Raw genomic sequence first — 15,308 nt, forward strand, 5'->3', positions numbered from 1 at the left:
GGGACGGGGCCAAAGAGAAGGCAAGAGATAATGAGGCGGTGAGGGCGGGGCTTAAGTTTGGGGTGTGGTTGGGTTTAAAGTCCAGGACTGAATAGTCTCATCTTGATGCCCTCTGGTCTCATTCCCTTCTTCCCTCCATCTCTTCTCCTTTCTCCATCCCTCGCTCTCTCGGAACCCCTTTACATATTGACCTGCGGGGAGATCGGAGGGAGATCATGCTGTCTGTACTGGCACTGACGTCCGTGGTGCTCTTGGGCATAGGTAAATACATTTCATCCATCTTGCATTTCATTACTTTGTAACAACAAAGCAAACAAACTTTGAACCAAACTAACCAGAAAACATCTAGAAGTCCTTCACTTTAGCTTCTGTACAACATGACAGTATTATTGTGTGTTCAGACTCACCTGTGTTTTGTGAACCTGATGCCTACCTGTTCGAGACTGGCCAGGTTTGAGAGATGAGGTAGATGAGAAAGGACCTTAGTCAACCAATCACAGTCAGAATAGAGAGAATCTTTCCTTTTCTTTTTTGTTAGCTCTCAATTTGATGAATTTTAACTTTTTCATACTTTCTAATGTGTAGCCTACCTGAAATACTCACAAAGTTTCTTACCAGAATATCTTAAAAATACAATTATTACGTTTTTATATTGTCATGTGTATTTATTTTCTTTAAAAATAGATGTAAAAAACTGTGTTTGTGTATTATATATTTTAATATTTTTATGTGACATTTTTTGCATCTAGGAAATCAAGATTTTTATTTATTTATATACTTGGATATAGCTTGATGAATAATAATATTCATTTGTGAAAATTATATGTGCCCATCATTTAAAATAATCCTTTAGTGCAACATTGCTGACTTTTCAAACTTCACAGATGGTCTTCACATTTTATTTTGTCTTATTTCATATTTTCACATTTGAATTTTGCATTTCTACCATTGCAGTTTTATTCTTTTTTTAAAGATTTGTGTCCCCATGTAGGCTAATATTCCTCGCTCTGTGTTTGTATGTTCCAGCCTCTCAGACCACGGCTATCGTTGTGTACACAAGCTGGGAGAAACATGCTTTGGTGGGCACAGATGTCAGACTCTCCTGCTCTTTCTTCTCCTGGCAGTGGACTTCTCCAGACGTGACCTTCTCATGGCACTACCGTGCAGATGGGGCTAAAGAGGGCATCTCAGTGCGTAGAAACATGCGCACACACACACACACACACACGCAGAAACTCACTATTTTAACACACTCCTACATTTTTTTTAATTCTAGAATTATGTGTATTTATGGAATTAAATGGATAGTTCACCTAAAAATGACATTCATTACATTAACTCCAGATTATAGCATGGAACACATAAGGAGACTTTTTCACTTTGATTTTATGTAAAAGAGAAGCTTGGGCATTCTGCTGAACATCTCTTTTTGTCTACCTTGCTAGAGAGAAAATCATTCAGGTTTGAAAGAACATGAGTGAGGATAAAATTGTTTGTCTTTGGGTGAACTATACCATTAAGATGGTGTCTCTGCACAGAGAAACACACAAAACTAATTTACAAAACATTTTAAAATAAATATATTGACCAGTGTTCACACAGACGTATTTGGTACCTTTAATGGCTTAGGAATTGCACTGATTTAATTTTAATTTTAGTTCATTTATTTGTTAAACGTTGCAATTATTTCTTAATAGTCAGGCACTCTTCAGCAGACAAGGCAACCAAAACATTTGAAGGCCATTTTCACATAAACTTATTTAACGGGATACCTTAATGTTGGTCTATATTCCGAAATATCTGAAGAAAAACTAAAAAGAAAATTAAAAGGCAATCCATGCTTGAGAGCTGCTACTTTAGTTTTACAAGTTTTTAATAATTAATTTAATATGCAGTTTCAGCATGAAGCCAATTATTATTAACATAGTGTGACTGCATTTCACTAAACCTGTTAAAAGGTGTGTGTACTGGTAATGTAACACAAATCTGTATGAAAACATGCTCACCCCTTGGGAATAATATCCATGTGTCCATGTGGTTTGTAGAGATAATTGCCATGCAAATAGAAATATTAGGCCCTTGTGGGTGTAGTTCTGCTTTCCACATTGCACTGCGCTGCGCAATTCTTTGAGTTGGCCGACCAGCTCCATTCATTTGTGGATGCTTTTTCATACTGGTTTAATTTTATTCACTATGCAATGCAACACAGTGGTTTGAATAGCATGACTTAATTTGATTTGTAAATTAGTTTACATTTTACACTTTACACTGTATAGGCTGTTTTGCTGTTAAGACTCACTGCTTCCGTTTTAATTGCTGAAGTTGATATAATCATGTCTGATATAATATTACATTTTAGGATGAGATATGTGATGATAAAATAAGCTTTCTTTCCTTGTTTAGATTTTCCACTATGCAGGCGGAGCTCCCTACCTGGACACCAAAGGCCCGTTCCGGGACCGCATTGAGTTTGTGGGGAACCCCAGTCGCCGTGACGGTTCTATCCTGATCAAGAATGTCGACTTAGGAGACAATGGAACTTTCACCTGTGACGCCAAGAACCCACCTGACATTGCCGGCCACCCCTCCAGCGTTCGACTGATGGTGTTTGAGACTGGTAACCGATCACTATGAACATTTTTGTCTTCATTCACTAATAAAAAAAGACGATTTAAAGAAATGCCACCTTTGCAGAGAAACACGCTATACAAGAAAACCATTTGGATTCCTCATTTGTTTTCCCCTCATGCTGCAGTTGCTAAGACTGATTTTTGCCTTTAGGCTCATCTTATTCCAGGGTGGCATACAAAATCTGAGATCTTATGGCAGGAGATGAAAGTTTACTGCTAATGGGAGAACAAAATAACAGTAAAGCAGAGACCTGAGTGGTTTCCTTGTGTAGTTGGGCATTTTTAGTTTTTTCAGAGAGTGCAATTTTTGTGAAAAATAGCCATTGTTGGATCCAAATGCCTCACACAGAGCCTAATTCATCAAATAAATGCTTGTTTTGCACAGGTGCTTTTTGATTTCCCCCCTTGTTCCCCTTTTAAACAATAGGTTTAACTTCTGAGCGCGATATTTGTGTGTTAAGCCGGCTTGTTTGGAAGGAGAATATGAGCACCTTTCCAAGTGGACATTGATTGATTGATGTTGTTTGCTGTTATTTTTCAGTAATATAGTTGTGTCTGTAAAAACTAAACAGGTGCATTAAGGGAAGGACAGTGCAACTAATAAATCAGTACTGTAAAAGGCCTTTAATCTGCATACCTAAACTCACTTTATATTCTCTCTTTTTTCTTAGTTCCAGTCCAGGCTGGTGTGATAACAGGGGCTATTATTGGCGTAGTGTTGGGACTGCTGATCCTTATTGTGGCAATTTACTATTTGATGCGTTTCCTGGTCGCCAGACGAGTGTTCAGCTTGAGCATGAGGTCAGTCTGGGAGCATCTGCTCCCTCAAGCCAAACCCGACCCTCTGCCCGGCCTTGACACACACGCTCCTATTCACACGCACACTCTTACCAAGACACAGCCCAGATCCCCACTAGTCACACACTCACACAAAAACACACACGTAATAAGCGATACATTGATGGAACCCCCAACCAAACTAGGGAGTAGTAAGCCAACTAGTCTTGCATAGCCATAATGCAGAACCACACATTTAGGCAGGAAGAGTGACATGCCCAACCACAGTTTGTTTTGTTTTTATGTCCCATTTATCTTTTTTATTAAATAGATTGTGGGAGGTCTGTAGGCATTCTTGAGGATGAGACTTTAGGACATCTACTGTAGCAAACATGCAGTTCATTTGAGTTCTCCATCCACCAGATGGCCACATTGTTTATGCAATTTTTGTATTTTTGTTCCCCTTAGCAAACATGGCAAGAAAGGCAAAGGAAAAGAAGGATCACAGCAAAAACAGGCAAGTGTTCACATGCTTCCACCCTAAAAACGCACACAAACACACATGCACATACACACATGCTTGCTAGTTTCTTTCACTTGGGCTTTGTTAAAGACCTCCTGTCCTCCAATGCTCTCCCCCCTTTTTTGTCTGTGGTTAATTGTTTAAAGTACTTTTTTAAAACAAATCAGGCAATTTTTAGTTAGCAGCTATATAAGCATATGTCAAAAATTGAGAATAATTACTTCTATGTTTTTGAAAGCAGTCTCTTATGCTCACCAAGGCTGCATTTATTTAAAGTCCCAATAATTGTATCCCTTGATCACCAAAATGACAAATATAAACATTTTTTCCTGTGAAAAAAAAAAAATCTTCATGCCTTAAAATAGCTTGAATGTAACTACACCCTTGCTTCATTTAGTATATGCGGAGCCATGAATATGCAAATGAGCCCGCCTCCACTCATTTGCTCAGTGATTCACTGTCAACTTTACTGTAGGTAAACACTGCACAATGGTATCACTCTTTAAAACGTCGGACACATAACAGTAATTAATATGATTAGCCTTTTGCTTGACTACGTTATCAAACAGCTAATAATGTGTTGCTGATGTTACATAAACCATGTTCCCGTTCGCCATCTCAGAGTCAGACAGCTGCCTTCTAAAAATCAGTGTCCTTAGAAACGTTTCGAACAAATCAGAACGTCAGTGGAGAAAGGCATATAGTTCATCATAACACCGTAATATACATCTTATATATAATTCACCTGCTATAATGCTAAATGTACCGGATTTTTCATATCAACAGAAAAATATACTGGGATAACCTGGTTTCTCTTGAGACTCCCCTGCTTCAGAGCGCTCATAGTTAATGATATGCAAAAGCCCGCCCGCACGTGGACCTGATTGGTTACAAGGTAGTTTGTGACGTAAGAAACAACAGCAATTTCAAACTGCGTTTTTGAGACTGTCTTTGGTTCACTGCAGTTTTAAGGAGAAAATACTCAGCAATGGTGTTGACTTTGCACTTGGTTTGTCTTAAAGCATATTAAAAACACCACATAGACATATAAACAACATAAAAAACTTTAATTTCACCACAGGGTCAAAAATCGTCAAATATAATACTGTAATATTGTAAAATATATTATTACAATTTAAAACAGCGATGGGCAAATTTTGTCCTGCAGAGTTTATCTCCAACCCTGATAAAACTCCCCTGCCTGCAGCCAGTGCTGAATAGGAACTGATTACATGTAATCTGGATTACATTATCAGATTCCAAAAATGAAGTACTTGTAATAAGATTATTTTACATTATATAACTTTTTTTATTGGATACATTATTACATTTTATTCTCACAATGGCAGTAAATTATTCATAATTCATTGATTCTCCATACTACAAGCAGATGAACAAATAAAATATATTTTTATGATTTAATTAATGGCTTTTAATTAAACTCATGAACCCCAGTCTGGGAAACCCTGAAGTAATTTTATTTTTAATGCGCTTTATGTTGTTGATAATAAAGAATGGAATATATATTTATCTCTTTTTATGTTTTAGCAATTTTAACAAGATTATCCTCTTCAAATCATTGTGATAAATGAGTTAGGTCAAAAGCAATCTAAAAGTAAGTCCGATTTTGTTCCCATAAATGTGTAATGTATTTTTTATTTTTTTTTACTAACTACAACTAACAAATCTACCCAGCACTGCAAGTAGCCTTCTAGTAATCATGAAGACATTCGCTGCTTCTGAAATCAAATACTTCCTTACTATACAGTATGCGAAAAACCAATCGTGTAGAATGTCCGAACACATAGTATTGGAAAAACAGTATGCGAAAAGTACCCGTGTGACCCACTGCTTCCGCCCAGATTCTAAGGTGTGCATACAATGGACACTTTACTATCCCATGAGGCCACGGGAGAGGATTTATGAGTGGCAGTGATGTGACGCAACTGACGCTGGTAGGTCATGTGACATCAACAACATGGCGGATGTAGTACGTCCGAATTTCATTCATGCTCCCCATATTCATAGAGCATATTGTTTTTAACAGTCATTAAGTAATTCCAAATTCAAATGTAGTACCTACTCTGACAGTATGCGATTTCGAAGCAGCGATTGATTAGCTGGTTCAGGCGGTCAGATTAGGGTTGGAGCTAAACACCTCTACGACTGAGTTTCTCCATCAATAATTTAAAGAACTATATATTTTTAATTTATCCCTGTGATGGCAAATCAGCCAATACTCCAGTCTTCAGTGTCACACAATTCTTTAGAAATCATTCTATGCTGATTTTAAATTTAAATAATATTTCACAATATTACTGTTTTACTATATTATGATCAAATAAATGCAGCCTTGGTTGAGCGTAAGAGACTTGTTTCAAAAATATTAATAATGTAAATAAAATGTAAAATAAAGGTTTGACCAGTAATGTACTGTATGTGTGAATATATAGGCTTAATGAAGGCAAATAATTAAATGATTCTTATTATAAATAAATGTAATAATAAAAATAAGCACTATAGAGAAAGGTCAGGTGCATGGCAGGCGAATCTCAAGGTAAAGCCACATCTACCTCAGTGTTTGTGCTCCTGTCTGCATGCCAGTTTATGAAGCCTCATTCGCAATGCATGTAAACATATTTGTAATACAGCACATGCTTAGACTACAGTAGCTGTACCTCATCAAAAATAGAAGCAGGGGACATTTGGGATATAGCAATGGTGTCAAAACTACATGTTTTGAAGGATACAGACACACAGGCTTGTTTGTTGCCATCACATACTGGAGACTGCAGTTGCGCGTTCAAGGCCTGTAATAAGCCATGTGGAGAATTATATATTAGGCTACGCTATAACAGTATAATTTGTGGGCCAGATTTAAAGAATACTTTCGGCTCTTCTCTATAATCCTGTGGACTTAGAGGCCACCACAGTGTCATTGAGCTGGCAGTCAAATGGAGCTCATACATCTTTTACTGTGCTAACATGCCATTCATTTACATACCACCTTACTTTTCTTTCTCTCTCTGGGTTTATTTTCTTCTATGCACTTTTCCACGCCATTATCCTTCACATCCTTCATATCACAGAATCATATTTTTCTCCTCTAGCAGTCTTGTTTTCCGCTGGCATCCGTTCTCTCCGCAGGTGAACAGTAAAATTCTGTCAGACTGAATCATGTATGCGCTTTAATCATGTATTACATCATGACAAACACCATCACGTACAATCAAGCCACTTCTTTCCTTGCACACATCTCATCTCTTACAGGATCAAACTAGCAGATTTCCAGTCTTGTATTGTTTATGTTCTTTCTCTTTTTATTGCCTTTCTTCTTTCTTTCCGTCATCTGTTTCAGTATACATTCCTCTATTTGTACTCCTCTGTATGAGTCTCCTGTCAGCTTCTCTCTTTCTCTTTCAATTCTTTATTTTCTTGGATCTGTCAGTGTAAACCCAGTCCACCCTCCAATATCTATTCAACTGAATGCAGGTTGATAAAATGCTGCCGACTAGAACTAAGACCTCAGGACTTTAAAATTCCATTGTGGAAACTTGCTGCATAGTTGTATATGTTTAAAGAGAATTTGTATTACAAAAGCAGCAAGTTAAAATGTATAGTTATTGTAAGCCTTTCTTGAACTCATTTATAGATTTGACATCACAAAGAACTTTAAAAGAATATTTTTGATAAATTCTGTGATAATCAAGTTTAAATTAGAGCTTAACTTGTTTATATTCTGGAACATTAATTTTAAAGGTGAAGTGTATAATGTCTGCACTACTAGTAGCATCAAACAGAGCTGGATAAAATAATAACATTGTCTTTCCAAAAGCCACTATCACCCTTTCATTGTTTTGACAAACAGGACTCAGAGCGTAGTGTTGCTCTATTCAGGAAGTCCACTTACTCTACAACTTTTTACTTGGGAAAAATGATTCACTTCACCTTTAATTGAGTTACATGTGCAGCATCATTTCTAGTTTCTGACAGACGTACAGTGAATCTTCTTTGTGGAAAGACTAAAGATAATCAAACATGTTTCAGCATCCCAAGGGTGAAGGGGTCAAAGGTCAGCTGTATGAGTTCTTTTATTTAGGTGCTGTGATGTCACGCTGTCACTCCCTAACTGGCCACTTCCTGTTTTGTCCTCCATTTCCAGAAACCGAAAGTTCCCCTGGTGTTCATCTCCTTCTAACCACTTGTTTAGCATTTCACTCTCTCTTTTCTTCTTCTTCTACTTCTCTTCTGTAATGAAACTACCTCCCTTATTCTGGTTCCTCATATCCGATAAACTCATCTGACCATTCCCACCTAACCCACAAGCCCTTCTTTTTCCTTTCTCTCTTTGCTTTTTGCTTTCTTTCTATACCTCTATTTCTCTCTCTCTCTCTTTCCTCCCGTAGAGACTCACTCCTCCCCTCTCCACACTCCCTCTCTTTTCCAGGCTTCAGCTGTGATGGATCCGGCCAAGCTGAAGGCAGCAGCATCAGAGAAGAAGAAACAGGAGTCTCGAAGGGAGAAGAAATAGGGATTGTGGAGCAGAGAGCTAGAGCCCCTGAGTGGGGCTGCCTCGACCCAGACTCAAGCCCAGGGAGAGGCAGCAGAGTTGGGCAGGCAGGACAGGGTTCTTATGACCATTGAGCTAGAGCTCACTAAACAGGAGAGAGAGAAAGGGCAAACTAAAACAAGTCCCGCAGCGCTCTTTTCTCAACTCGCTCACAAAATCGCTCTCAAGTAAGAGAGACGGGTGTGAAAAGAGGGGGTGGTGGAGAGTTTTGGAGGTGAGGAGTGAAAGATGAATCCGTAAAAACAGGAGGACAGGAGAGGGGTGAAGTTTTTCTCATTAAAATCCCCCCCCCCCCCAAAAAAAAACACATTTAAAAAAAAATCTGTGTCCAATCTAGGTGCAACACAATCAAGCAACAAGTTAAACACAACTTCTTTGAGTTTTGTTGGAGAAAATGTCTTGCGTAGCTGTGACAAGATTAAATAAAATAATTTAGATGTAATTTAGATGTAATTTGCTGGGATTCTGTTACATTAATCTGGATAACTCTGTTCACATTATTATCTCGTTGGTCTAAAATCACACTATGCATGCAGTGAGGTTACGTTCAGTATAACAATAAGTGAAAATGTTTTAGTATTTAGTTTGTGTCTCTTGCTTTGACAGCAGCACTTGAGTTGCATTAACTCACAAGTTTATGCAAAACCTGATGTTCTCCAGCATTATTTGAGATGATCCAAAGACAGATCCAAAGATATTTCTTATTCAGTAAACTAGAAATAAATTAGATTTTGAATCCTAGATTTTTAGTGTGGACTTTTGAACCCCACTCTTGATCTTTTAAATCTGTTCAATGAAAATGTGCTCCGTTTGTGTTTCCAGGGAGTACAGACAAATTACTTGTCGCCCAAAAGTTGTTGCATTGAACCTGGTTAGGACACGGTCTTAAAAATAACATCACTTCAACAACATCACACATTCACAACAAAAACCCAGAGCTGAGAGCCGCCCTTTGCACACACACTGACAGATGTGTTTTTGAGAGCTGTAATGGTGGCAGTATGGTGAAGATTTCCACTTGTTAAGTGACAGACGGCTCAGCCATCTCTCTCTCTCTCTCTCTCTCTCTCTCTCTCTCTATCTCTCTCTCTCTCTACACACATGCAGTCTTATACCAGAGCACAATCATCGCCGCACACTTTTCACACTTTGTATTCTTGCTGAACAGTTATTTTGGAAACTTTATTTTAACTGTATTTTCTCTTGTTCCCTCCCTCTCTTTCTGTTTTTCTCTGTTTTACTGCCTGTCGCTCTGTTTTCGTCTGTCTTTGGCCTTTCTATCCTCTAATCTCTCTTCCGTATAGCATTTCTGACACTTTTTGTCTTTTTTTTTTTATTACTTTTCCATCTATAAATTCACCTCTCTCATCATCTGATATACTGGTGCTATTACATCACTTCCTGTAGGCCGGCCCCCTAAAGTAGCCTCCCTCCCCGCCCTTCATTTACTGAGAGCTAAATATAGCACTTGTATTTTTTTATTTTTTTTTAGTCATAGAATCACACACATGCACTTTCTCACAATTAAAATTTCATTTCAGTCAAATAAAATTTGTCCATACTTTCTGAAACACACGCTAACACTCATGGCGTCACCTCTTGTATCCCATCGTACAATTTTAAGTGCCTTCCCAAAAAGTTTTTGACGTAGTTTACAGCAATTCGAATTTGACTTAGAGTTGCACTGTGTTTTTACTCCGACCGCAGTGACTGAAATACCCAAAATGACGTCGATACTGTTGGAAGAGACACTCAAACACACACTGTGAGAGTTACTTGATACTCTAAGCCAGATTCTCACGTCTGTCTGCATAAGCTGTTGTCTGACAAACAGCTGATTTATTTTAACACTCACTTGTAACTGGAGAACTATCTCTGTATCCCTTCTGTCCCTTTTTTTTAAACGACTGCCCAATGAGGGCCGGCTCTTATGGTGGCACTTACCAGTCATCACTCATCCCAAGTCCTGGATTTACTTCACCTCTCTCTCATCCTCCTATAACTATCCCAAACACTCATCCACCACCTCCACTTCTCATTGCCTGTTTCTGCTGGTAAGAAAACCCCAGCACTCTCTCCTGCCCCCTGCTGCCCACATGAGAACATTCATTTTTCATTTGGCCATATTGTCAAAGACTTCAATGCAAAAAAAAATGACTTTAGCTAGCTCTCTGCTGACCATGATAGATGTGTGTATGTTTGTAGTCTGATGACATGTCTGTAACCTGTCAACATGTTAGGGGAACAAAACAACATAAAAACAACATTGTAGCAATATTTGTCATGTCATCGTCAGTAATGACAAGCTGTGCAGCAGCACCCTGGGACTGTTTGTGTGTTGGAAGCAGAAATGTAATAGAGTTTAATGATGTTTAATAATATTTCTGCACTCTCATTTGACTGACATGGCAGAATTCATGTGGTTGTATCTTCATAAAAATGTTTACCATCATGGTGTTGGCATGCTAAGGTCACAGGAAATGATGCATTAAGGACAGAAAGGTTTTTGAGAGTGATATAAATGATTAAATACTGAGATGAGGACTTGGACTGAATTCATATTCAGGTGAAAAGTCAAGCCAAAGTCCAATAAACATCTCAATCTCACTGGATATGTTTTTCTCTTCAAGTCTTCACGCATGTCAGCCTCGAGCCAGATAGGGGCTCTCGTCGGGAATGCTGGGAAAAGTTGTAGAATTAGGAAGGCTTGTGGGAAATATGTTTGTTAACCTACAGACAGATGCTTTTTATGCATCTCAGAGTAAATGTCGAGCAGCCACATGGTACCTGCCATTAAACTGTTTAAATATCTGGGAATTCCCATGTTGTATGTATTGGTACAGGTCTATTTAACCGTTCTCTCTCCAAACTCCATTTAAAACGTCTAATTATTTTTTACTTTTATTTTGACTTTAACCAAGCTAACTTTGATTTTCTGTAAAATGTCTTGTAAAAAGAAAAATGTCAAATTCAAATAATTTCAGAAAAACATCAATAAAAAAATCAGATCCCTTGTGTGTGTGTGTTTTGATAGAATATCAATATATAGAATATCATAGAATTTGATAGAATATCAATATATGATAGAATTTTGATAGTCTAAGTAACCATGTGGGACACAGATGAGTGAATAACTCAATGGATTGTTTAGAGTAAAAGAGAAATGTAATGTAATTTTGGAGATATATACAGTAAGACGGTATTATGTGTGTTGCGTGATTTCACCCAGTAACCGTTACAACATGTTCCATGAATGGATTCCTGAATTTTTATTTTATTTTTTGTAAGGAGAAAAGCATGGTTGCACACCAATATCTTATAGAAGCTAATGTAATCTAATTCTATATTTCTTTAATTATCAAAACATATTAATGTGCAACCTTGTTGCCACATGATTTCTTGATACAGAATATACACTACAATCAATTGCATATGGATTTAAGATAACCTCATCTTTTTAACATCCTTTGTGGGTGCTTAAAGTCTTTATTGGGAAGGTCGTACTGTGTTCGTATGTGGTTGAGGTTTGATGTCTCCAGAACCAGCCCTGTTTACCTGTAGCCTGGGGCCAGTTGCATAAACTTAGCCAATGTTAAGACTTGTGTCTTTAATTAATCACCCTCATGTCGTTCCAAAGCTGTGAGACTTTCGTTCATCTTAAGAACATAAATGAAGATCTTTTTTATGAATTCTGAGAGCTTTCTGTCCCTCCATTTACAGCTAACCAACTACTAATTTAATGCTTCAAAAAGGTCATAAAGAGATCGTAAAACTTATCCAAATGAATGGAGCGATTTAGTCAAAATTTTCTGAAAAGACATGGGCTGCGTTTCCCGATAACGTTGTCTCTTAGCACGCTACGAAGACTCTAAAGGTATAACTTAACTAAAGGTATATAATTTCTAGGCATGTTCCCCGAACCACACTGTAGGAAGCTGATGTATACCTTCTTACGTGCGACGTTACCGGGTGCTGTCCGTGGCGATGCTGCTGAATTGGTTGATATCGATGGTTCGAGAATCATATTCTCTCGTGCAGGGACTGTTTATGTGAGAAAGCGGTGTTCTTTATAAAAGAAGCAATTCAGAAATAGTTGAAATTGCATTTATTAGCACTCATGGGATATTATAAAAGATAATCCAAACTATTATAGCCTAGACTACATATTTGAAAAATTTTAACGTGCTTTCTTCTCTTTCCCATTTTTGTTCGCTGAGGTGGAGCTGCGATGAAATATTGTTCTTGTAAAGACTTTCCAGCATTTCAGTAATAAAAGGCTACATCTTACGTACAGTGATCAAAAAGGATTTAAACAATGCATTTTTAATCTCTTCTTGTAAGAGATGTGGATTCAGACGGCAATTAAATGACCACATGACCTGTTTGTCAAAAAGGTAGTTTGGCCAGGGATTTTTCAATTTTAAAATATTGTAAGAGCCCATGAGAAACAATTAGCGTCCGAACAGGCCTTAACTGACAGTAGCCTATGCTTTCACTGGCCCTTGAAAGCGCTCCGCAGAGCGGCGCCTTCTTTTAGAACAACTATTAGCTGTGTCGCTGCCATAGTTTTAGCAAACTCCCCGCCACAATCATTCCAATTAAGACTATTAAGCCTTTAATGATTTGCCAGCTGATGTACCTTTGGATTAGCCTAGAAATCTAGACGCACCCTAGCGGCAGCAAAATGTATTTCGCAGCCAGGTGGGTCTAGCAACTCTCAATAAACCTTCTCGCTGCAAAAACCCAGATTGGGTCAGACCAATCACGTTGTGTATAGAGTAGGCGGGGGCGGGCTTAACATATGAAGACAGAGTTGCGACGGTTACCTGGCTGCTGCTACTTGAAAACAAAGAATGATTGCCGCTGATGGAGAACAACGGTCTTTCGAATCGGCTTTCGAATCGGAGGACTTGGAGTTAAGTTTTTCTTTGAGAAAAGAGCAAAGAACGGCACTTAAGTCATTCTTAAAAAAAGGAAGATGTGTTCGTCGTTTTGCCAGCCAGATATGGCAAAAGTTGAATCTATCAACTAGCTCCGCTGTTGGGAAAACGCTCTGGTTGGTTGAAGCGCTGTCCTATTGCGTGCAGAGGGAATTTGAAAGACAGCCGTTTATCCCGCCCCTCGGATTGAGCCGTGACTATGGTGAGTTTCCAGACCTAACATCTTGATGTAGGTCTGGCTTGCCAGGCTACCTTTGGATAATATAATAAAAAAAATCTAACAACAATCAGTGTAATGACAATTTTATTCTTTGCATGAAAACATTTGCCTAATTGAACACTGTCTGGGAGTATTAAAACTTCAGAATTATATTTGTATAGACCTGCAACAGTGATAAGGTAAAGCTAAGAGTGGTCCAGACCAACCTTCCGAACATATGACTTACAGAAGGTATACTTAACTAAGAAAATTTCGGGAAACACGTATTAATGATAAGGTACAACGTAAGGTATAATAACTTAAGCACGTAGCGTTAAGAAGGTTTTGGGAAACCCAGCCATGATCATTTTATATGATGAACAGATTTGATTTAGGCTTTTATTCACTTATAAACATAAACAGAAGCTTAACCGAACCTGCTTAATGCGCGAGAACAAACCTCTCGCAGAAGCTCAAACGTGCTGCGTAAAACCAGATTTACATTTAATCATTTAGCAGATGCTTTTATTGAAAGCGACTTACAAATGAGGAGAGAAAGCAATAAAACTAACAATAGGGCAACAATATGCAAGTGCTGTGACCATCCCCCAGTTAGTCCAGCACGGTTGTAGCAAGGTTGTTGTTGTTTTTTGTTTTTGTTTTTAAAATAGATATAGAATAGTAAGTTTTAGTATTAATGGGTCAAGTGTTGCTGAAAAGATGCGTTTCTTGAAAATGGCTAAAGACTTTAGGCAGTCATTCCACCAGCAGGGAACAGGTGAGGGTCCGTAAAAGTGATTTTGTGCCTCTTTGAGATGGGACCACAAGGCATCCTTCACTTGCAGAACGCAAGCTTCTGGATGGCACATAAGTCTTGAGTAATGAGTTTAGGTATAGGGGTGTCGAGCCTTGAATTTTATGCGAGCAGCAATTGGCAATCCAGTCATGGATGGAGTAATGGTTGATAAACCTAGCTAAATGGAGAAGTTGTGGTGTTGGGTTGGCAGGGACCACAAGCAGCTCTGTCTTCGCAAGGTTTAGTTGAAGGTGGCTGTCCTTCATCCAGCAAGAATTGCCTTTCAGGCTGGCTGAGATGCGAGCAGCTATCTTCAGATTCTGAGATGGATGGAATGAGAGGTAGAGTTGTGGGTCATCATTATTGCAGTGATAGGAAAAAACATGTTTCTGAATGACAGATCCTAGTGGTGACATGTAGATGGAGAAGAGAAGTGGTCCAAGCACTGAGCCCTGAGGCACCCCAGTAGCTAGACGTTGCGACTTAGACACTTAACCTCTCCACGACACCCTGAAGGACCTACCTGAGAGGTAAGACTTGGACCCTTGGAGTGCGGTTCCTGAGATGCCCTTTGTCTTGAGGGTTGACAGAAGGATCTGGTGGTTAACGGTGTTAACAGCAGACGCAGCAGGATGAGTAATGAGGATTTGGAAGCTGCTCTTGCCAGTCTCAGAGCTTCAATAACCGGGAGCAGGGCAGTCTCAGTTGAGTGGCCACTTTTGAAACCAGACTGGTTGTTGTCCAGGAGGTTGTTCTGTGCAAGAAAGGTAGAGACTTGGTTGAAAATGACTCGTTCAAGTGTTTTAGCAATGAATGTAAAAGGGATACCGGTCTGTAATTTTCTAGATGTGCCGCATTTAGAGTTTCTTAAGC

The 15,308-nt window shown here is 38.6% G+C and overlaps 1 protein-coding gene across 2 annotated transcripts; it reads left to right on the forward strand.

The window, feature by feature from the left end:
• mpz (myelin protein zero) lies at positions 1–11,515 on the forward strand. 2 transcript variants are annotated; one of them, XM_081375194.1, is made up of 6 exons: positions 1–261; positions 1,027–1,190; positions 2,404–2,617; positions 3,302–3,431; positions 3,876–3,924; positions 8,093–11,515. In XM_081375194.1, exons 1-6 carry the CDS (start codon positions 216–218, stop codon positions 8,126–8,128), a joined length of 639 nt encoding a protein of 212 aa, XP_081231320.1. In that variant the 5' UTR covers positions 1–215; the 3' UTR covers positions 8,129–11,515. The 2 variants fall into 2 exon arrangements, with proteins under 2 accessions (XP_081231320.1, XP_081231319.1); XM_081375193.1 differs by having other exon boundaries at positions 3–261; positions 8,378–11,515.
• The last annotated feature ends 3,793 nt before the right edge of the window (positions 11,516–15,308 follow it).

The sequence above is a fragment of the Scardinius erythrophthalmus genome (genome assembly GCF_964197995.2).
Source record: "Scardinius erythrophthalmus genome assembly, chromosome: 9".
Classification (NCBI taxonomy): Eukaryota; Metazoa; Chordata; class Actinopteri; order Cypriniformes; family Leuciscidae; genus Scardinius; species Scardinius erythrophthalmus.

Coding starts and splice junctions, on each gene's coding strand:
- mpz (XM_081375193.1), top strand. CDS start 216: ATGCTGTCTGTACTGGCACTGACGTCCGTGGTGCTCTTGGGCATAG. Junction 262..1,026: donor CGTGGTGCTCTTGGGCATAG/GTAAATACATTT, acceptor TGTATGTTCCAG/CCTCTCAGACCACGGCTATC. Junction 3,925..8,377: donor AAGGATCACAGCAAAAACAG/GCAAGTGTTCAC, acceptor TCTCTTTTCCAG/GCTTCAGCTGTGATGGATCC.